Consider the following 24,182-nt stretch of genomic DNA (forward strand, 5'->3'; position numbering starts at 1 on the left):
CAGCGAATTAAACATTATACATTGACTAAGACATTATAAATTATATGTCTCTTACACATGATACATTAGTTTGGAAACTGCCCTTCCCAATCCACACTTGAATGGAGCCATCCCCTCCTGTGCGTAACATCCCAACTAGGCATCCACCCGCCATGTGATCACTTGCTCACACACGCACGGCCCCCTCTGCAGTGAATGGTGAGCAGGGGTGTGATAAGTGTGAGTAAGCACAGATCTCCCTTGGTAGTTGTGTGCCTCTGGGGACATGGAGAGCACTGGGTGAAAACTCAGCCATGCTGTGGATTCGGGGTCTCCCACTTGCAGGACCAGCTGATCACACAGAGGCCCCGCTGGATCTGAATCCTTCAAGCTGAAGGACCTGGAGTAAACAGACCAGCAGAAGGAGAGCAGCCACTGCCTCACCTAGGAGGGCCGGACTCACCGGTGCTGCCTCTTAAAGGCACAGACTCCTCGGCTCCACCCCCCACCCAGTGATTCTGACTCTGTAGGTCTGAGATAGGTCGGGGCATCGGCTTGTGATGACCCTTTCGGGACATACAAATGCAGGCCACGCTTTGAGAGGCCCATCTTTAAATCTGAACCAAGCTAACGAGAAGCAGCACGCTCGGTAAATACTTGAAGAACGAACAAAGCTGACTTCACCTTCATGACTTTTAACCCATTCGTTCATAGAGAGACCGTCTCAACTGCTTTTTCTCCTGGCTTCTTCTGCCTCAGGAGAAAAACCTTCAGGTAGGCTAACCTCATCTTAACCTACATTTTTGCAGAGCATGAACTTACAGGGAGAAAAAATGATGTAGCGGCCACACAGGCTGTGAGGAGCAAGGACTGTTTCTTCCTCCAGGGGATTTGATGTAGAGCTGATGAAGCATCAGCACTGCCCGTCCAAGCATGGGTGTCAGGACACGTAGTGATAACTACACCCAGGTTAGAGAGGGAGGGAGGAAAGCCGGAGGCGCCACGGGGGCTCCCGCACTCCCTGAGGCCGCTCCCAACATCTCCTTGGAATGGAGAGGCGGTTCATACAAGGTGACAGGGATGGCCCTCGAGCCACTTGGCACAGGCCAGGCTCCACTTAACGAGTGTTCAGAATCACAGTCAGCATGGAGAAATTCACCCTGACCCTGGACGCCTGCCCCCTGGCATCCGCTCACTTACATTTTTACTCAATTACTATTTCTAAGAACAGAGACAAAAAAAAAAAGCAGAGCCCCACTGCTCAGCAGTCTTGCATGGAAGGTCTGGAAGGGTCTGCAGGGTTTTCTCCCAGGCGGGAAGCTGGGTGGGGTGGGAGAGGCCCCCACTGTACTGGGGAATCTGTGCCTCTCTCTCCCCAACCCTGGCCATACCTCCAAGACACTTCTGATTTTCCCAGACGCAGGAGAGGCAGGGTGGGTTTCCAGTGTTTTTTCACCAAAGAAAGAGGGAAGCTTGCAGTGATTAAATGACCAAAAATAACCCCAAGTGAGAAGGCGTGTCTGAGGCCAAGAACTAGAGTAGGCCTCTCCACTTGTTTACTGTGGGAGGAAAAGATGAAAAGGAAATGAATCCAAAGTGGTAGATACGAGAATTACAAAATGAATGGTACAGGATTCCAAAGGGAAAGCAAAAGGAAGGCAAAAAAAAAAAAAAAAAAAAAGGTTGGGGTCTCCACGGTGTGGTGGAGGGTACAGGGGGCCAGACCTGAATCCAGATTTTGGCTTTGCCCCCTCTGCTAGCTCAGTGACAGAGGACAAGGTATTCCTCTCCGAGCCACAGTTTTCCGAGAAATGCGGATGTCATCTCGGCCCTCCCCAAGGTGGGGAGGATTAGGATGACGGGCCTGAAGTATCAGGGGCTTGGGGGTTAGTCAACCAATGCTTTCCTTCTCTCATCCCTCTCCCTTGTCTTTTCCAAAAAGCTGGTGAGACAAAAAAAAAAAAAAAAAAAAATTCAGACAACTCCTTGGTTTAGAGAGTGAAATAAAATACACATTTAGAGATGAAAACCCCAATATAATCTGCCTCACAAAAAGGAACTTTAAAAGCATGGATTAAGCCATGCACTCTTTTTATTCACATGGCAGCGTCTAGCCACTCTATGGCCCTCTGTACTAAAGTAAGTGTGTATTCTCAATAAAATCAACTTTTGTCCTCCGTCCCTCCCATCCTTCCTTCCTTCCTACCTTCCTTCCTCCTTCCTCTCTCTCTCACTCTTTCTTTTTGAGGAAAGCCCAGCTTAGGCCACTGTAAATAAACTATTTCATTTCTTGATTCCTTGATTCCTAAGAAGCAAGGTTAGGCATGGTAAGGGGCACGGTAGGATACCCCAGTGCGTCAGACGGCTACTGAGGTGATAAAGACATCTCTCTTGTCCTTATGCGGGACCTCCACCCACATTTAGAATCAATATGTTCCTCGCTTCCTCAGGGCCTCAAAAGTGCAGTGGGACCACCAAGATGGTAAGTCCCTTTCCTCCCTTCCTGAGCTGGGAGCTGGGTGCAACCTGGGCCAGAATGCTTGAGTGTCAGGATCGTTTAAGGCCTACTCTTTGCTGTGGTCTCATGGCCCAGCATACAGTAAAAGATGGCGCCCAATAAAAGCTGGCTGCACTGATTAATGTTCCAAATCAGAAAGGGGTGAGCCCTCCGGCTTTGGTGGCCCCCAGCCTAACACGTGGCCCTGGCTCTGAGGAGTCTGCACTTGTTCTGAGGGTCTCTGAGGAGTCTGCACTTGTTCTGAGGGTCAGGGCGACGCGGCGAGCTCCCAGGTTTGGTCAATTGAAGCTTTGACCATGACCGCCCCATTCTCTCATGCAACCCATTAATGCCAACATGAAGGTCACAAACAAAGATCAGCATACGTTTCCCAAAGGCCTCCCTCTAGAACTTCAAAGGAGAGAAAATCTCCTTCTTCCCTTTCCGCTCAGTAGCAGAAACATTAATTGAGCCTTTGCTATGTGCCAGAAACAAGAACATAGATTCAAATAAGATACCAGAAAGGGACCCTTGACATTCTGGCCATACCATTCAACCCTCCAGACAGTATTCTCCCAGGGGGTCAGATCAATCTGTCATATCACTTGGTAATCCCTGGACCACACATCTCATACACCGCCCCCACTCCCCCCCATCCATTCTTCCCCCACACTGCAATCACGTCATCATATCACCTCATGAGTCTTTCTCAGAGCAACTCTGACCACAAAACTGGGGGCACCTGTGTGGCTGTCCAGCTTCAAGGCTGCACTTCAGAATTCCCTGTTGCCTCTGACACGTCCCCCCCAGCAGACAAACACTTAAGATGGAGCAGCTACCACTACGTCAAATGAGGGATATAAAGCAGACAAGTGTACTCACCAAGGTACCCACAGAGCACCTGGGACTGTCTGGAGCACAAGCTGCCCACTGAGCCAGAGGGTGTTGTAACAACTGGGCAGACAGCTAGGAGTTTTAAAAAGCACAGTCATTAGCTATTTTACTGAGGAGATGCCTTGTACAGAGCTATACAAAGATTCAATGCAGAAGAGGGACTCAATGAATGTACTTATCATTCCCCCGGAAATAAAAGGTCCCCCCTACTCAGGGCCAGGGGACTAGGCAGGAGGGATCTCTGGGGGACTGTGGATTCTTGCCCCAGACCTGTTGGCATCCCTTAACCAGCAGTCAGGCTCCTGATTTCGGGGTTCCCTTTACCACATTCTAGCGTTAAAATAACAATGTACAGTTTACATACTGAAATGGTCAAATAAATACCTTGACTTATATTAAAGATGAACAGGAAAGGCCTTGACCTCTTTGACAAAAGACAGCCTTCCCGTTAGGAATGCAGTTCTGATTTTCATTTGGTTGGCCTCAATTTCAGTTTTCTTAAAACCACCTGTCATCATTTCTAACCCACACATGAAAACTCCTTCTCCGGTGAGCAAAAATTCAAGCATATATTGGTTTGGGGCTGGTTAGCTGCCGTTTAAAAATCTAGGGCTCCTTGGAATGGATTAAACATATCTTCCGTGATAGTCTTGACATCCTGAAACGTTGAACTTTGTTTTCTTTAAAGTAACAGTAGCAACTAGACCTTGTATATTGCCCACCACATGCTTACAAAAGAAAAGACACCAAAAAATACCTCCAGCTGAAGAGAAAACACTGCTGAGTGTTCAAAGGCTATCCTATCTATGATAGAGTCAATAATAAATAACAGATTTTTGCATGAGAAGATGTAGATGGACACCCCTGCTCTGTCATTAGTTTCCTGGGCTCTCTGGACAAATGCCTTGATGCACCCAAGCCTCTGTTGCTATAAGATGAAACTGACATCATGCTATCCCTGAGGGTTTTTGAAAGATTGAAATGAGATATTTAAAAGAAACAGAAATAAAAGGTGCTTGAGGTATGTAATAATATTAGTTATCTAACTTATTTGATAACTAGTTATTTATCTAAATTATTTGATAGATAAACCCCTGGTAGCCTTCTAGGTCTGCAGGAATACACTTCTTTCCCAGCTCCTTTATACCAATCTAAAATCCATGCACCTTCCATTCACCTAGGCCATGTCTTAGAGAAGTAGCACGGCCACTATTCATACCTGACTTGAAAACTTCTTTGGACAAAAGACAAAAGCCTTGTGGATTCCCTCCCACCCCATGCCCCACCCCACCCACCCAACACCCCCCCTTTTTTTTTGCCAGACTTGTACCTTTATCTCTCAATTTTAAAACAGATAAGGAAGACGTTTTTCCACGTCCTGTAACTTAGCATCTCCAACATTCAGCCCACTAACAAGATCCCAGGGACCTATTATCACCTTATGTGGATTACACCTTCCAATCAAAACCCTCTTTAATTGAGATGTGGGATCTGCATGGCCCAAAGGGCCTGAAAGACAGACGAAGGCCTAACCCAGGTCTTGGTAACACGCTGCTATCATGTTGCCACCATATGCTGTTACCAGCTGACATCTGCTCACACATGTTCTCACCAATAAGCGACCATGTTGTTTATTTTCAGAGCCCTCTCCACAGCCTCACAGAGAGAAAATTCCCTCAAATCACCCATCAGCAAAGACAGGAAGCTACAGACGGGGTATAAACTGTTTGTCACAAGATCAGCGAGGCACACAACGTCTTCCCATTCAGATCTGACCTCTAAAAAGAGATGCTGAAAGTTATCTCCAATAAAAACCTCCAGGAGCAGAACCAGAGACAGGCAGGATATGCAGTACATCGCTCGGTTAGCAATACTTTCTCTTCCAACTAGGGCCCTGTGCGTTTCTTGGGGGGATTTCACTCCTTTTCCTGGGAAACAGCACCTTCTTCAGGCCAGTGGGTGTTGTGGTGCCAGAGAGCGATGATGCTATGCACAGAATCCAGGTCCCTGAGATCACCCCAGGTCGCCCGGGTCAAAGGCAGCCTGTGTGGGACTGAGGCAAGCTAACTGTCCTCATTGGTCGTTTCCAACAAGCAGTCCTCAAGTATGCACCTTTGGTTTACTTTCACTCCGCTATCAAGCTACAGTATTAAAATCCTTTCTGTCCTCCCCCTCCTTTTTGTTTGTTTGTTTGTTCTAAAGCAGGGCCAAAGAACAGGCTGCTCTGGCGCTGATGCAATGCCCCAGAAGTTAAGACCATGAATTGGATGAAGATATAATTGGTGCGAACAGGGATGATTTAGGCCAAAGAAAGTAATTGTGAGTTTTTTGAAAATGAATTTTCAACACTTTGTGTGTGTGAAGTGGCATGGTGGTATGGATAAGTTTTTTCAGATCAGTGAGGTGTGGGGTCCATGTGAAATGCTTTTTAAAATGTGAAACCCTATGAAAAATCTGAGACATGAACAGTCTTAGAGAAATAAACATTTTTAGAAGTACCTGGGCACTCAGTCACAAATAATGGGGGAGAGTGGCTCACGTAAGTCATAAGAGAGAAACAGTCCTGGAATTAAAACGTTGCGTGTGTCATTTACAAAATAACTGAAAGACAGTGAAGCTAACTATAAAAGTGCTGGGACTCATTTTTGCCTGTGATGACACAGCTAAGAAATAAAGCAACAAAACCCCAGTACCCAGTGTTTCCAGAGAGTGCTTCTGAACTACCTGCTTGGGAATCACCTGGCTTTCTTGCTGAGAGGCAGTTACCTGGAGTTCACCTTAAAACTACGGAATAATAGGAACTTCCCTGGCAGTCCAGTGGTTAAGACTTTGCTTTCCAAATTGGGGAACTAAGATCCCACATGCTGCAAGTGTGGCCAAAAAGTGAAAAAAACAAAAAACAAACCCTACAGAATAATAATCTTGGGAATTCCCTGGCAGTCCAGTGGTTAGGACTCTGTGCTCTCACTGACAAGGGCCCAGGTATGATCCCTAGTTGGGGAAGTAAGCTCCCACAAGCCCAAGCCAAGCAGCAAGGCCAAGAAAGCCCAAATGAACAAACAAACAAACAAGAACTACTGAATAATAATTTGGATGGAGGGTAGGAGACAAAGCTTTGGGAATCCACACATAGCACTCCAGGTGATTCTTGTGCTTGGTAAAATTCAAGAAGCACTGGTTTAGGTCTTTGTGACTTAGAGGTTAGAAAGACCTTCTACAAAAGCTCATTTGATCTCAAAACAACCCAATCGTATGGACCACGGAGAAACTATCCTCTCATAAGGGTGGTCTGTTCTGAGTAACTCGTGGTTTTAAGTAGCGTGAAAGTGTCTCTTAGCCAGAGAGAAAACCATTCTTGCTGCAATGATATCTTAAGCAGAATTAAATGTCATTAAAAATGCTGCAGTAAACTTCACATTCAACGAGTCCCTGTGTCAACCCCTCCCCAGCCTCCACACAAACACCCCACACACATCTCTCTTTTGTGGTAACAGCAATTCCAGAAGCGGGTACGGTCATTCCCTCCCAGCACGAGACGACAGCAAGCTTCCACTCCACTTAGAGAATTCCCAGCGAATGTTACTGAGAAAGGGCAGACTGCTGATCCCCCGTGTCTAATGATCCAGGGTCAGTTTGGCTCAAGACCCTCTTTCTAGAAGCCTGGTATGATTTCCAAAGAATTAATGAAATTAGACCTGACCCTATGCACAGTTTCATTATTGATGGTGATGTTTTCTGACAGCGGAATTCTTCTGAAATACATCTCTCTCCAAGACAAACCAGCACTGCCACCTAATTCTATGGAGGAGAAAAGCAAAAGCTGAGTAGGTAAAACAGTGGCCACCCAGGACTGAGTTCACAGATGTGACCAGTGAACTCCACTAACACACAACCTAAGGCTTGATACTCTGAGGAGGTATGAATGACTAAGTTACTATTCAGATCAAAATGACTATGTAACAGACATATCTAAGGGTGAGAACTACTGCCTTAGAACCTGAGATGACAGCCATAATTCTCCTTTGGTTCTGCCTATTTCTGGGTAACAGCTCCTACCCCTGTATCTCTCTCCTTAACTTCTAGAGCCCCAGATACTAAGGTGTGAGCTTGGATGTGGAAACACTTCCCTACAGAAAGCCCTGACAGACCTCCAAGTGAGAGCGAGCGGATCCTTTACCAAATCATCCATCTTCTGTAAAGAAATGTCCTAACTCTGTGATTTTCTTTTTTTCTCCCCTTCTAAAGTCAAATTAGAATAAGTCATCACCTTTTTTTTTTTTTTGGTTAGTGTGGAGGGGGCGCTTTTCTCAGCCAGTAACTGAATTATAGGAGTTTATTATAAGGCAAGAAGAAACAACTTCAATGGCATGGTCATTAAGTTGTCAAAGCAGAGCGAAAATGAGATTAAGTCAATGGATAGGGAAATAAATGACCCCATAAGAATAACCACGACCACCACCCCCCCTCCCTCCCCACCCCGGCAATGGAAGGAATGACAAAGTGACTGCTACATATGGTCTAGAGAGAATAATCCCCAATAAATTTGGTTTAAGACGTGTTGAATTCCCAATACTGAAGTGACTCCAAAACTTAAAAATTACATTTCCCAGAAAACTCCCATTTATGGGCAATAATATATTTTAGTGCTCTTAAAATGCATTAAAAAATACTGTCTTCTCTTTCAGACAGTGCTTCCTCTGAGATCTGCAAAGACCAGTGGACTTGTGATTGTTTCAATGTCTTTTTCAAAACCAAACTTTGCATTCTCCTTCATAAGCTGCAGTAACAAATAAGGATTCTTACAACAGCCTAAAGTTATGAATGAGCAGTTATTTGTGAACTAGCTTGTCAAGACAGATGTGCTATTTGTCAGTGTGGTATTGGTTAGATAGGGAAAGCCAAATGAACGGAGCGCCAAGGTCAAAGTTACAACATTTTTCTTTTTCTTCCTTGAGACTGGAAAGATGCTACAGTACTTCCTGAAACTAATGGCATCTCCAAAAAAGCAGCCTTCCTCTCCAATAGCCGCCCCATGACTCTCCTTTCAGAAACACCGTGTCTCTTCCTCGGGAATGTCTTGCTTCCTAATGGCCGACACGGAGGCCACTCAGGAGGCCTGCAGGAAGAGTAACACTCTCTCTATGGACAGAGACGTGTGCAACAGACCAGTGTGAGAGCAAACAGCTGCCAGGGGAGGTTGGAAATGCATTTGAACTATTTTCAGAAGGTCTGGGCTTTGCAACATCCAGAAAGCATTTTCCATTTGCTTTAAGTTCCTCAAGTTGTTGTGATTCAAGGAACATCTAAGCCCCACATTTCTGACTTATCAGGCAGAACCAAATCCAAGGGCTCATTTTTGAGAATGAAGGGATGGGGCTGGTCCACAGAGAAGAGCTTTCTGGGCACCAGCAGACTTTCCCTCCTTCTAACAGATGCTAAATCTGGTAAACTCGATTCTTCTTGGACAGCAGTGTCTTCTCACAGCAACGAAGTGGTTTTACTCAGTCGCCCCAGGAAAGCCAGGATGCTACCCCACGCAGAGAGCATCTCGCTCTGTTAACAGCTGCCCTGGCCCTAGTGTGGCCTCCCTGACATCACTTCCTAAGTTTTCATTTCCTCCTCAAGCCTTCTGTGGGGACTCCTCACCACCCTCTCTTTCCTCCCATGCATCCTCCTCTGGGAGATTTCTACCCCCTTATGACATTTTGTTGCCAAAGTCTGTTTTTAAACGAAATTGCCTGACAGCGAAGAAACTGCTGTGGCTGCTGCCCGGCTGTCATGGAGCTGAAGTGAGGTCCAAACGTCCTGGCTTCCTTCTCAACAGAGCCTCTCACCAGGGGAGGGGAGGTGGGGGGTGAGACAGGGGGCCTAGGAGGAGGGGCGAAGCCAGCCCAGAAGCATGTTACCCAGAAGCCCCTTCTGCATGTTGGCCTTTTATGAACAACATCCTCCCCCCCACCCCCACCCCCTCCTTTAGTTGGATTTCAGCCTTTATGGCCCAGAAAGATAAAGAGGTGAGTGCTACGTGACTCATACACACATTCAGAGAGATAAATAAATAAATAAAATAATTTAAAACATTTTTCCCTAGAAATATATAGGCCCTTTGAAACAACTGGTAACATCTTGAGATAGCAAAAAAAAAAAAAAATCAAAACTGGATATTAATGCTCTGAGCACGAAGAGCAAGACACTCCAGCTGGGAGGAAACCATGATGCGGACCTCCTGCTTCTGGTGCCAGAGATGGCTATTACCAGTTGGAGAATCTTAAAGTTTACTAAACAGAAATGTTTTCTGAGGGCAGGTATCATGCTCCCACTTAATTTTATTTTCCATGTGCTTCTAGGACATAGCACTCTGCTTCATGCACATGGACCGCTATTCTTCCAAACCAGAAACATTTATGTGACTTCACTGACTTTACCTATTTTTCATAGTTTAATACTTCTAAAATCCCAATGCTCTCTCAGAATCAGTGGCATGTTACAATTAATTGGCAATGATATTTCTTTTTAAGTGGCATATAAAAACAATGGTGCACCGTAAAATCAACAGCGTTTGAGATTCAGTGAATGACAGCCACCGTGCAAAGCATGCCTATTAAGTGCCAGAAGCAGCCGCACTCGGTGTTTCTTTGCACGTCACTGTCCAACCTCTACAAGCCTAGGGAGCAGGGATCATCACCTTCACCGTTACAAGTGAACAAACTGAGATCAGCTTAAGTGCAGGGGCTTCAGCCTGGTCACCAAGCCAACGATGGCAGAGCCAAGATCTGAATTCAGCAGGAAGCAACTTAAATGTCAGCGAGGCAGATTTAATACCTTGCACTGAGACAGCCAAGGTGCAAACCTAAACAAGACCACATTTGAACAACTGCCACTGGCCTCAAGTAGGACCTCTTGTCTTTGATGCTCCCTCGTCTCTTTCCACCTCTGAGACTCCTCTGGTTCCAGTCCCTTTTATTTATTCTCTTTCTTTTCCTTCTTGGATCTGTCTGGCTCTCAAATCTGTGCTCATTGTACAGCACCATCCTGCCTTCCTCAATAAATTAATTTTCTGCAAGAGACAAGACGAATCACCTATCAATCAAACTTACAAAAATTTTGCGGAGAAAATGACTGCAGTTCACGATCAAGACCAGGAGACTGGAGAAATCACAATTTTTGTATCAACCAAGTGCAGAGATAAAAGTGGAATGTGTTAGAGGCAAGAAAAGAGACCCAGGGTAGTAGGAAAGGCTTCAGAAGTACATTTCCTTCTGGAGGGAAAGAATGCAGAGCTTCTAGGAATGTAATTCCTGCCAGGAGAGGACAGTCACCCCTCTTCCATGGATGTACTATATCATTTTGCAAAAGGACAGGAAAGGTCATGCTCTCCATTTCCTGGCCTCTATTTGGGGCCTCTATTACTTGTGGTACCTAAAAGTCTGACTTTCAGTAAGACACCGCTGATAGAAATAGTTATAGCCATGTCCTCACACGTCACAGGGAAAATGCTAGTATGGACTACAGAGGGTCATTTGTGAGTATGAAATAAGTGCACACATGTACAATATCTAAAACTATACACTGCACATAGTATGTGCCCAATGAGGGGCAGCTTTCATCAGCATCCTTATCACCATTGTTTTCATTTTTATCTGCAAAACGGGGAAAAGGAAATGCATGGTTCTGAGAAGCCTGGTATTGCCTTCAGCAAACGAACAAGATACATCAGGCTCAGTCTCCCCGCCACCGGAGGTGAGTAGATTTCCGTCTCTCCACATCTCCTGGTCCTAATGCTTTGATCTCATAGATGCTTCTTCTGGTGACTCAATCTTATTCTCTAAAGGGAAACACTCATTCATTAAGCATGGATTGAGCAAAAACAATACGCTGTAAGAACATAAGTCGGAGTGAGTTCCTGTGCTGAGGCGGTTTACCAACCAATGAAGAAGACAGGTCAGGACACAGCTAGATTTTACCTACAGCAAAAGAAAAGAGGCTGAGATAGAGATGAACATCAATATTGTGAGAGTGCAGAGGAAGAGCTAATTAAATATGACGGGGAACATCAAAGAAGGTTTCATAAGGAGATGGCAAGAACTAAACCTGGAAGGATGTTTAAAGGTGCTACAAGATGGATCTCTAAGTGGAAGAAACAACATAAACAAAGGGCTGGAGGCATGAAAATAAAGGGCCCTTGTGGGTAAAGGCAAAGAGGGTGATCTGGCTGGAGTGTAGTTTTCTTGGGGGGATTTAGCTGGGGGGTGCAGAGCAAGGAGGAGGGTCCTGACCCTCAGAGGTCTTGGATATTATCTAAGACATTTGAAATCTTACCTATGAAGCCTACATTCTCAAGGCTTCCCTATACGAGGATTAGATAGTGCTGGCTGTCCTGAATGACCAGCCTGCCAGTCTCTGCTCCCAGACCCTTAGGTGGCTAAGGTCACCTAAGGACCAATCCAAGCAAGCCAGGGAAATAGATCCACTGAGTGGAACTTACAAAGAAACGAATGGGATGGAGGTCCTGAGATATCCCAGGCTGGTGGGAGTGGTCCCCAGAGCATCACTTTTAATCACATTGGAATATCTCCAAAATATCTCCTTTTAATATCTCCTAGTCAATGGCACATTACAGTCAATTATCAGTGATATTTCTTTCTTCGTGGCACATAAAATAACGGTGCACCTTCAAATCAATGGTGTTTGAGAATCAATGATTAATGGCTGGCATGCAAAGAAGGTCTACTAAGTGCCAGAAGCAACAGAGCTCAGGACTTCTTGACACAGGTCATGGGCAGTCCTTTGCAACCCTAGGAAGCCAGCATCTTCTTCATCTTTACAAGAGAAGAAATGGGGGCGTGGCTGAATGAAGTTCACCACCCTACCCACAGGTATTCCAGAAGAGAGAGAAACAAGAAGGCAATTCAGAGCCTGTGGGGAAGAGGTCAAGGGGGAGTGTTTATGCAGAGTTGAGGCCACCAGGCCAATCTGGAAGCAAGGTGGTGGTCCCAGTGCAGTGCAGTTCTAACCTATCAGCAGTTAGAAAAGAAACGAAACCAACGACAGCCACCAAAACCCACTTGTGATTACAGCGTGAGGAGAATTTCTCGCAAACACAGGATGGAAGCAAGATTTTCAGTCTAAACAAACCCATCAAAGAATCCCTAGCATGTGATTAAACTGAAACTACCTGGAGAACACTGAATTCCTAGGTTAAAAACTATCTTTATTTAAAGAATATTAAAAACCCCAAGCACACCATATGGTTTCAAAATGACAATGGAAACGTTTGTTTATCTCGGCCAGAGGCCCATTTCGTCAAGCTGTTCAGAATCTGCAAAGTGGATCCACCCTTCAGCAGAAGGGCTGCCTAAAGAGAGCGAGCACATCTGGCAAATCCACAGCCTCTCTCCAGGATCCCTCAGGACCGGAAATGCTACATCAAGAGTACTGATGGGGCGGTTTCCAGAGCTCCTCCCCGCAGGCTCTTTGCTCCTGGCTCACCTTAATACCGAACCTGTAAAGGGGTGAGGGTGGTGGCGGGGAGGGAGGAGTCTCCTCAGAGTCCTGCCTCAGTGATTGGCTTGCACATCTCTCCCAGGGCCAGGCTCTTCCACTCTATTTTCCCTACCCTTCTAAAAATGCAGCCTGAAGTGTGTTGTAATCTCTGGGCAAAGGCCTAGGAGTCAGTGACTGCCTTTGTTCTAACCCAGATTTGATATGGGATCAACAGTGAGTCATTAGCCCTTTTCTCACATCTCGGTTTCCTCTAGGAAACAGGATCTGTCATTCTTTCATATCTTTTTATACGAAAGATGCTGTGACTGGGTTACATCAGCATCTTTTCACCAGGCAGAAGGCATCATTCGAAAAGTGCAGCTCCTTGAGTAGACCCCAGGGGTCGCTGTGGAGACACAGAGGGCTCCCAGCGCCTCTGCCAGGTCAGCTGGTCCCCATCTACCTCTCCAGCTTCACAAAGCCCAGCCTCTATCCAGTGGGGACTCCTCAGGAGAGGAGACCGGCCTCCCTTGGCAACAAAGACAGCCCAACTGCTTCAGTTATAACCAGCATATTTCTTTGAGGATTTTTCCTAGACTTTGAAAAGTAAAAGAAAAGAGAGAAAGTCCTGGAGGAGAACATGGCCTAAGTTAAATGCGACCACAATTAGGCACTAGAATTAGTACAAGCAGTGATGCAATACAAGTGGGGGAATTAGAGTTTGGTCTGCTGTGTATTAATAACTCAATCGTTGGGGAAGTCTAGGGAAGGGATTCAGGTCTGTCTTTGATCCCTCTCTGTCTCTGTCTCTGTGTCTCTCTCACACAACCACACATGCAGAATCTTCAAAAATAAAACCCCTATCACTTTGCTGTACACCTGAAACTAACACAATATGGTAAATCAATAAACGAAAAAGAAAAAAAAAATCCCTGAACATCAAGCAAAAACACTGCTGTGTCCCAGCAATTGCTAACATCTTCTTTCATCGGGCAATTGGCTGATAGTCCAGCAATATGGACACAGAAAGACAGATCCATGAATAGAATGTTAAGCTGCATTCCCCCCCAAACCACAGTGCTTTCGGCATTCACCCTATCTTCCACGACTTCACTTGGAAAATGACAAGAGAAATAGAAAAAGCGATTGCTTGGTATTAAATGTTTAGCATTTATGTGAAACAATTACAAAGGAAACCTCATCGTGATGTCTCAGGCTATTTATTTTAGTTCATCTAATTCAGTAGGAGAGAATAAACCAACAGGAGTATTTACTTTCTTCTGTTGCCTAACTTAGAGATTTCACTCTTCCTTAACATGCGCTGCTTATTTTCCTTGCAAGGAAAATCCAAGATAATCCCTCACGTCTTTTTTCGCTGTCCTAACATCACGTGGCTGCTAACTGAAGTTACAGATGGGTGGGGCGACACCCTCACTTAGGCTAAATGAATGGGAAGTTTTGATGCCTCTAATTTAGGCCCTTTAAAATCAAAACAATACAGTATACACCATACAAAAGAGTCGAATTCATAGTCCCACTTATTTAAGGGAACTTTCTGGTGATCTTTGTATTCCATGTTAATGTCCTTTTGATCAGGAAGATGTTTTACGTTTAGGTTATTACTTTGGAAATGGTACTATTAGCAGAATTCAGTTACCCCAAATAAATCCCAGCATTCCTGGGTTTCTCCATGTGGGGATTACTGGCATTTGGAGCTGGATACTTCTTTGATGTATGGGGGTGGGGGGTGGGAAAGGGACCTGTCCTGTGCATTCTAGAATGGTTAGCAACATCCCTCGCTCTTCTACTCCCAGTCACGACAACCAAAAATGTCCCCAGACATTGCCAACTGCTCCCTAAGGGTGGGGGCTGGGGGAGAGGCAAAAATCACCACAGTTAGAACCACAACACGTGCCTGATTGGTTACACGGACAAGAGGGGAAAGAAAGAAAATAAAACTTTGTCCCTTCCTCTTTTTTTTTTTTTTTGACTGTCCAAGAGTCTACATATTTTCATTGTTAATCATTTGGATTCTTACTCTATTAAGTGGAATCACTCTTTCTAAATTTCTAAAGCCTTGTACAGTGTCTTTTGAATAGATGTGCCTTGAAGTTCAAGTGGATTGTCAAAAGGACGAGAAATCCACTAATTCCCACTGGGTAAAGTATGGGTAAACCTTAGCATAACTCCACTTTGAGCCTTAAACTAACAGCATGTGAAGAGATCAATACAAAAAAATTCAAAACTAATCAGACCCCTTCTTCAAATGTTGACACAGTATTATTTATATCCCATAAATACCTTCTTGACTAAAATTCATCCTAGGAGATTGGCACCTGGCCAGTTCTATTCATATTTACTGTATTTATATAGTACGCTGGGCCAAGGATAATATTTAAGACAAAATATGCCTGAAGGCATATACAATATCTCTTATATTTTTACTTTTAAAACTTCACATTGCTAAAAATATTTCGTCTGAACTATATAAAATGTCCCACAAAGGGCTATCAACAATCCGTAATGATATATAGCTCATTGAGTATAATTAGAGCATATTTGTAATATTTGGGCTGAAGTCACTCCCTGAACGCTAAGTTGGTGGTTAAAAATGAACCAGTGATCTTTCCCATGCCTTCATCTCTGGGGCTTATGATCCTCCGCAGATTCCCTTCGAGAAATGACAGGCACACTCCCTCCCCACAACCGCTTCAGGGAGAACTGAGTTAAAAGTTAGGCGGAAAAGTCCTAAAGAGGGAAATTTGGTATATAAGCCAATGCTGTCCTTTCAATTTGCCCTTTAAAAATATGGTGGAGTGATTTTTTTTTTCTTTTCTTCCTTTTTTTTGGAAGGGTTCACTATATTCCAGTATAACTAGAAAGTGCTGGAAAATCAGTTAACCTACTTTCTATAAAATTATCCACAGTCCTAGCACAGTAGTATCAAATCTGCTATTAATATGGCTTTCTGCTCCTAAACTTCCTTTCAGGCTTTAGGCAGCCTGTATTCTTTGTAGGAAAACTGATAGTAGATATTGTACCCTGCTGCACCGATCAGAGGTTTTCATTTCTTTGGTAGCTGGGAGTGGAGGCAGAAGGGAATCCACACACCCATCTTAGATGCCAACCTCTGAAATCCTAATAATTTGAGAATTTTTTCCAATTTGGTGATGATTATGACCTTGAGTGGGATCACCTTAGTTGTTCAGACTGACGAGGGCTTGACCCAACAAAGAATGAACACCCTCTTGGATAACTAGCTCTCTCCACGACTATCTCATGAAGAGATCAGACCTCCTCTCTGTTATGAAAGTGCCAGCAGTTCATTAGAGCTGTTGCAGGTAAACATGGAAGGGCTGGCTTGTTCTGGTTCTACATAACATCACTGCCCGCCTGCCCAAATTCCAGAAGAACGGCTGCACGTGCTAGAGAAAGCAAACTGACTCAACTCCCTGTTGGGTCTCAATGCTTTTGGACTAATTACAATGAACTGTCTTTCCTAATTTCTCCTTGGCTCCATCCCAGGTAGAAAGCTTTCCTTCCCTCCCCGCGAGGGGGGCGGGACGGGGGGAACCACCAGGATGGGAAGTCTGTATCACCACTGTTGTGGCTGGTGCCGTAATTTCAATAATAAAATCTCCCCGCCTGCCAGGATCGCCTGCCTCCGCTCTGCTCTTAAATAAAAGATGATACCCAGCAAAACAGAGGTTGCCAGGAAGCCTGGGGTTGGATGCTTCAGCTGACACTCTGAGACCATCAAACACAACACAGGACAAGGCAAGTCCTGGAACCACGACTTGTCAAACTAAATATAAATATTCAAAAAGAAAAGCCCCACCCTGCAATTAAAACCTCTGGGATAAAATTACCAAGATGGCCATATTATCTCTGTAGGCAAGACACAGAGACTTTGTGAAGGCAGCCAGGGAGTATATAGGGCATGGAAAGGGGAGGAGAGAGATGGGCAACCAATGAAAAGTGTACGACTTGGGATTTGGAATACGCCAATGTTAGAGGTTTTTTTTTTTTTTTTTTTTTTTTTTTCGTTTTTCTTCTTCCTGGTATTTAACCCTCTCAGGTATCAATATATGCTTCTTTTCTTTTTTTTTAAAGAACTTGGAAATCATTCTAAGCTAACTGCCCTCTTCCTTTCCCCCCAAGAAACTCCAACAATAAATCATTTCACTCCCAATGCTACTGTATGCCAGCTGGTTTTGAGGACACTGCCCTCAGAGAAGCCAGTTTGAGAAAAAAAAAAAATCGGCTGTCTTCTACGCTGAGATTTAGGAATGCAACGAAGCGACTGCAGGAAGCCTATGAAAGGGCAGGGAACACCGGGCTCAGGAGCGAGAAAGATAAACGATAAACACATAAGAAAAAGGTTCTGCTACACCGGCGATTTTAAGAAGGCAGGTTTGAGTGAACTCTGAAAAAAATAACATGAAGGAAAAACTCTTTTAAGTGTAGTCAGAAATGAAGCTGTCCTTTCTACCATTCCAGGTGAAATCAAAAGAGGACGTGGTTACAAGATCTCGCCTTGGGGGGGATGTAAACACTTCGCCGAGGCAATAGATTGAAGAATTGTGGGGTCGGAGGTAGGTTTTTGGAGGGGTCTCCAGATGGGGTTTTGTCTTGGCAATGCTGACATTTTTCGGGGAGTTAGAGACAATAGGGAAGGCTTGGGGAATCAGCTGATAGGTCGGCACGGAAAGGGGCGCCTTCCGGAGAGGCTAGTTTTGAGCCACTTTTTTTTTAACTCTTCATGCACCAGTTCGGCGGGCTCCAGGCCAATCGGAGCCAAGAAAACAAACCCACCAAGGTTTCCCGGTTTAACTCGGCCCCAAGGAGCGCCTCTAGTTTGACAGAGGAGGGCTGAGTCCTAGCCGGTGGCCGAGTCGAGAATTCCAGGGAAGAGGGGGGGAAAAAAAAGAGAGAATAACGCCTTATAAAGGACGGGGCGTTGGGGGAAGGGAGACATGGAGAAAATAAAAGTCTCAAGTCCACGTTTTAAAGGCTAACGTCCTCAAGCACACAACTGGCAAGGAGGTGGGTGGCCCGGAGGACAGGAGCAGGGGACGGAAGGAGCGAGCGGGGACCGGGAGAGGGCAGGGCGATCCCTGGAGTGGCTGCGGTTCTGGAAGCCTCGGGCAGCGCTAAGCCCCGGGGAGGGGAAGCGGGGAGCGGTACTTACTTTCCGAGGGGAAGAAGGGCGGCATGTCTATTTTGTAAACCTCCTTGGCGTAGTACTCCTCGTCGCTGCGCTCGCGCTCGCAGGCGGCCGCCCGCCGGCTCGCCTTCTCCTGGAGCAAGTCCCTGGTGCTGTTGTAGATGGAAATCACCTCCGGGGGGACCTCCTCGGGTTCGGGGTAGTCTTCTGGGGGGCTGGTGAGTTTCAGCTTGCTCAGGATTTGTCCGCGGATCGCCTCGATCCTCTTGCGCATGAACTGGTCCATGTCGAGCGTGCTGCAGGTAGACAGGCTGAGCGCGACCGTGACCAGATGCAGGAGCAGAAAAGCGCTCAGCACACAGTAGTGCATTTTTTTTTTAAAGGTGGCAAAAAGTTTTCTTTAAAAAGTAAAAAAGGTAAGAAAAAAACCTAACAGCTCTCAAAGTACAGATCAGGTAGATTTTTTTTTAATGCGAAACTTTTGCAAACAGTCGAGAGTCAAGGTCCAAGAGAAAAAGGTATCTTGCTTGAATTCCTTTAAAAAGAAAAAGGCAAGTCGTTCCCCAAGTGGATATATGAATACACGACGGGCAGGGGGAACCTTCACTAGGGGGTGGGGAGTCAGCAAAAGTTTTCTTGGAGCGACGAGATGCGGGGGGAAAAAAGAGACGAGTGGCTATTAGGCAGAAATAAATTTAGGAGGAGGAAACGGAGTTCAGTGTGTCAGTTTCGGGTGCGGAGCGGCGGATCTGAACTCGGCTCCTCCGGCCAAAAGGGAAGAGATGAAAAGGTCCCGGGGCTGGCAGCGGGCGCGCCGGCGGGAGGGGCGCGGGCAGCGCTGTCAGGGGGGGCGGCCGAGGCCGACCGGCTCCAATTTATATATTTAAAGAAGGAGCGGCGCGGCCCTGCCTGCCACTGCGGCGCCGGGAGCGGGAGCAGCAGCAGCTCCGGAGCGGAGGAGCGCACACGTGTGTGAGTGTGTGTGCGAGTGTGTGCGCGAGTGTGCGCGCGCGCGCGCCCGTGTGTGCGCGCGCCGGGGGCGAGCCCGGCCCGCGGCGGGGAGGCGGGAGCGCTTCGCGCGGCGCCCGGGGGCTCGGCCGGGTCCGGCGGGGGCCGCGGGGGCCGCGGAGGGAGGCGGCGAGGATCCTGCTCCCGGAGCTGCGCGCGGGGGCCGACACCCCGGCCGGCGCGCCGACCCGCCCGGTCACTCCACGTTGCCGCCGCCGCCGCCGCTGGCGAACGCGTCCGGCCTCCAGCTCCCTCCTTCTGCTCCTCCTTCTCCTCTCGCTCCAAACGCCAACCCGGCAACAGACGAGCGGCGGCCGCCGCCGTGGCTTTCGCCCCCCGCGGACCGCAGCGGCAGCCCCGGGACGCGCCGACCGAGGGAGTTTTATTCCTAGGGGGTTGCGAGGGGGTTCCCTTGGACTCCCACCCTTGCCCACCCCCGCCTGGTTCCTCTCCCACTTGGACCTTCTCGCTCAGGGTGGTAGGCACTTGGCAGCCTGCAGTAGACCCTCTCCTTTTCCCCCTTCTGCAGCCTGGCAGCCCCTCTGGTTGCTCCCGAAAGGCTCCCTAGACCGTTATCCTAGGTTCTCCATCCCTCTCTCCAGGCCTCCTTCACTTGTGCTCTGGCTCTTCCCTGTGTGTCTCCCTCTACCTCTCTCTCGGTCTCTCTCTCTCTGGCTGCCTCTCTCTCTCTCTCTCTCTCTCTCTCTCTCTCTCTCTCGCTTTCTCTCTCTCTCTCGTCGGGAGCTTCTGGAGCTCCCCTCCGAGCGAACCTTCTGCTGCCAGCAGATAACATCACGATCCTGCCTGGGAGGAGAGATTTATAAGTTCTCTCTGAACCACGTGTTTGCCTTCAACAAAGTGACGTGCTAGGATTACAGTCAGAAGTCCTCTCGTTTACTTAGACCACGAGCTCTCCCTGAACCGTTGAGGGGGTGTGGAAATGAGGACGGCTGCGAGGAAGGGAGGGAGGAGGTGGAGTGTGCGCCCTGACAACAGTGATTTATGGTATTTACTTTATATAGTCATTTTGGACCGGTCTGGTGAAGGACAAGCGATCAAGCCTCCCATTTTCACTTCGTGTGGCTTGCTCACAGCCTCCCAGATGGGATCACTTGCTCTAGAATGGAAGTCTTCCCTTCTGTATTATACACACACACGCAAATGAGCATCAAACAGTTGACTCTGGGCCAGGCCAGCCCTGACATAGGTCATCCAAGCTCCACCTCGGAGCTTTTTAGTGGAATCATTTTCTGAGATTCCATAGCACCCTGCTGGTACCTCTGTCCTAAAGCTTATCTTATGATGTCTGTTGTTTACAGCCTAGCTCTGTATTTGACTGCGAATGGCTGAAAACAGAGCTCCATTTTTGCACCTAGAGAATGAATTACATTTATTTTACTGTTTGAATGAATGGATATCCTCTTAAGTTGCTGCCTAAGCCACTTCTTGACATGGCTTTCTCATCACCTTCTTCCCCAGCTAGACTTTAGCAATCAACTTCATTCTTTCCATAGCATATAGCCAGGAAGCTGGGATTTTAAGTTTGATGTCTGCTGTTATACACTACTCATAACTTGACATTTTCTATTTCAACCTAGTCCAAATTAGATGAATACAAAAAATAATTCTTACCCCTGTTCACTTTTCCCTTTTTCTTTTCTTTTACCTTTAGTTACTCAGAGTCCACCTTTTCATTTCATCATGACCGACTAGACAGATGATTTAAACTGGAAACTCTGTTGAGTTTTCCCCCCAAATTCAAAGCCACTATATCATTCCTTAGTTCAGATGTTCCTTTTATTATAGAAAGGTCATAAGGAACTTTCTCTAACTTTTGGAATTTACACTTTCCATGTGTATGGAGTCTATATCATTAATACGTAGAGGGCTGGATAGTTATAATAACAGTAGCTAACACATATTACACGTAGTAATGTGAGGTAGATTGATAGATGTGTATGTGTGTGTATATATATAGTCATTTAATCTTTGCAACACCATTCTAAAGGAGGTATTATTATTATCATCTCTGTTTTGCAGAGGAGGAGACTGTGGTACAGAGAGGTTAAACACCTTGTTCAAGACCACAGTAAGAGACAGAGCTGGATTTTGCAATCAGAATCCATTGTCTATGTTCTTACCCACTATGTATTTCTAAGAAGCACTGGTACCAGAATATGCCTGACAAACAGGGACTGTGTGGTGAAGTTAAGTTTGGGAGGTACTGGGTACTCTGTTGCCCTCTTAGATTCACAGTTCCCATCATGTTAAAAGCTCTGAGAATCTTACAGAAAATAAACCTGTTTAACTCTTTTAACCCAGCATTTTCTGAACTCTATTGAACATGGTATTTTTCCTTATGAAAACACATCAGAAAACTCTGGAACAAAGGACTTGTTGCAACCCACTGAATAATTCTCAAATTTATGTGTAAATCAGCATTAGCACATTCCTTTCCTGGAGGTCAATTTCAGATTGAAGCAACTTGAAGGGAGTTAGACAACCAGCTACAATTCCAATAGCCAAAGCAAAATATAGTCAAGAGGCGCTGCTATGGGGCAAGTACTTCCATCAATTTGTCATCCCTTTTGAGTTGACTTTGAGAACTGCACTAATCTGGCTATACATAGAGGAGAAAAGTGAATATTCCTACACCTGGGGCAATTATAGAACATAAAGCAGAAGCTACTGAGTGAAGATGTGGCTTTGGAAGGTGGCTGGTTACCTCAGGGACTGTATTCTGCGGAGGACATAGGCTCAGCCTTCCTTCGAATTAGGGAGACTACCTTCTAGATATAAACGCAAACGCACCTGAGGTGAAGTGGACTCAGATTAGAGTGTGGATAAAGCAGCAGAGGTCCATCTCCATCACTGCCAGGAAAACAACCTAAACCATAAATCCTTCTGACAACCCCCTTCTCAACATAAACACACACACTTTTGTCCCATGATATTTAGCTTGATGAACACGTATTGCTTACTTTACAACCCCTTGGACTCCTGGTCTGTCCATAAGAGGCTACTTTTAATTTCCCCAAAGCCCGGGAAGGGCGGACTGGGCGGGGTTGGCAAACTCTCCTGGTGTGGCTGAGGTTAATGACTGGAGTGCAGCAGGGGAGGAGGCGTCCCTTTCTACCTCTCAGGTGAGCAATCCTTTGAAGATGCAACAGGTAAGACTTCAAAGGCTGTCTCCCTGGTTTACCATAACCATATGGTAAAAGGGTATTTAACCCACACGGACCATCCTGATTGCCTCAAGGAGGCAGAGGAACATCCTGGTAAAAAGGGCAGGTTCCAGACTCAAGTTTTCTTGGGTTCAAATTTCTGTCACTTTATGGCCAAGTTACTCAGACACTTTGTATTAGTTTCTTCATCTGTGAAATGGGGATAACACATAGTACCAATAACAGATTATTGTGAGGATTAAATTACACAAGGTACCAAGAGCGCTTCTAACACAACGTGGCACTTAATATGTGCTCGTGAAATGTTAGCGGCCAGTTTTGTATCCTCTCACTTCTTCATTTTTGTCTGCTCTTTCTCAGATATAAATAGAATGAAAAAGCCAGGGGAGATGCTAATAAGAATTTGCTTCATGGTCTGCCTCCTGGCAGTTTCTGTAAGTTCACGCTCATTGTTATTTTAAACAATATGATATTTTGCCCCTACTAATTGCGGGAAGAAAAGACAAAATACACTTTTGGTGAATAGAACTCTAAATGATTATCAAAATCCAGTTAAGTCCAAATTCCAGTTTAAGTTCTTATTACTTATATAACACCCTAAAATGGAATTCTTTGTTTTCCAGATCAGAGCAGCAGAGGGTACAACTGTTTCGATCGCTAGCCCTTCTCTGTTCATTAATGGGTCTATTCATTTAACTAATCTGCAATTCCTTCAAGAGCCTAAACAAATGCTTGGTATCAAAACAACTACTCATCCCTGTCCTGGAGTTTTACCCCTAAAGATCACAGAAAAGAGTTTATTACCTAATAGGTCTTTCATAAGTCTGATGAAAGAATAACTTCATCTGTAATAATTCTGAAAGCTTTCCCTAGTGGTTTCAGGCCTTAAAAACCAGGAGGTGGGGAAAAGAAATATACAGAGCTACTGTAATTGATTACATTTAACTTTCAATAGTTACACTTGATAAATGCAAAATAACCCTTTAATGTGAAAATATACCAACAAAAACCTTTTAAGTTCTTACTTATAATTTTATCTTTGATACCACAATTCAAAAACAATGTTTGGTCCATAACACCTTCTGTCTCATGTTCTATATGCATTTTTATGCAAGTTCCTGCTCTCAGAGTAATGAAATGGAAAGATTAGTGATTTCCCCAAGAAAAATCATCCAATTATTGTTTCCATTCTGTGTCTATAGGCTTATCTAAGGAAGACGTGATAAAGGACAAAGGATGGCACACTGGCAGGGAGGAGAAGGCTGAAAGAGAAGATCAGAGGTGGTAAAAGATAAAGGGATGAACTCAGGAGACAGCAAGGAGGAAAAGCAGACATATTACTAGGCTGTGAGGTTTTAAAGAGATAAACTCCTCACACTTTGATGATACGCTGTGGGAACACTGATCTTACCCTCTGGAATTGTGATTAGTTGATGGATTACTGCTGGTGGCTTTGGGGCCCTTCCATCTCTACATTTTCAGCTCCGTGAAATTTCCAACAGGGGGCAACCTCCAGGGGCCTAGATACTGTCATTGCCAGGGCCTACTGAAATCTGCCAGAGACTCTGGTCTCTTACCCCCATGAAATTCAGCCACTAAAATAGCACTTGGTGACTGATATAAATAAAGAGCATTTAGTGATTGATACAAATAAATGGACGTTATGGGGACACTAGTCTTACAGTAAAATATGGATACGTGCTTGATGAAATGCTAATGCTGACAAAAGAAGCCAGCAGCAGAGTTTTCCTCATTTTTTAGGGCAGGATTTGACACTTGCCTTTTACAAAATCTCTGCTCCTACTTCACTGACCCCACCAGCCCAGCAGTCCCCCAACTTCTCACAAAGCAAGAGACTGGAAGTAGGCTGCTGGGGTGAATAGGAGAGGGAAGTATGAACAAAGTAAAAATTAAAAGATGAGGAAGGAAAAGGCAAAGGATAAGACAGAAACATAATGATGCTCTCATA

At 45.6% G+C, this 24,182-nt stretch overlaps 1 protein-coding gene across 3 annotated transcripts in view; it reads right to left on the minus strand.

The window, feature by feature from the left end:
- Window positions 1-18,947, minus strand: part of TGFB2 (transforming growth factor beta 2) — an 81,727-nt gene extending 62,780 nt beyond the window's left edge. For 2 of the 3 annotated variants that reach the window (XM_057729144.1, XM_057729146.1), the window contains exons 1-2: window positions 18,045-18,947; window positions 3,359-3,442 (exon numbers count right to left, since the gene is read on the minus strand). In XM_057729144.1, coding sequence (XP_057585127.1) covers window positions 3,359-3,442; window positions 18,045-18,390 — 430 coding nt within the window. In that variant the 5' untranslated portion in view covers window positions 18,391-18,947. The remainder of the gene's footprint in view (window positions 1-3,358; window positions 3,443-18,044) is intronic. The other variant, XM_057729145.1, reaches the window with a different exon arrangement.
- Between the last annotated feature and the right edge of the window lie 5,235 nt (window positions 18,948-24,182).

The sequence above is a fragment of the Hippopotamus amphibius genome, chromosome 3, assembly GCF_030028045.1.
Source record: "Hippopotamus amphibius kiboko isolate mHipAmp2 chromosome 3, mHipAmp2.hap2, whole genome shotgun sequence".
In the NCBI taxonomy this organism is placed as follows: domain Eukaryota; kingdom Metazoa; phylum Chordata; class Mammalia; order Artiodactyla; family Hippopotamidae; genus Hippopotamus; species Hippopotamus amphibius.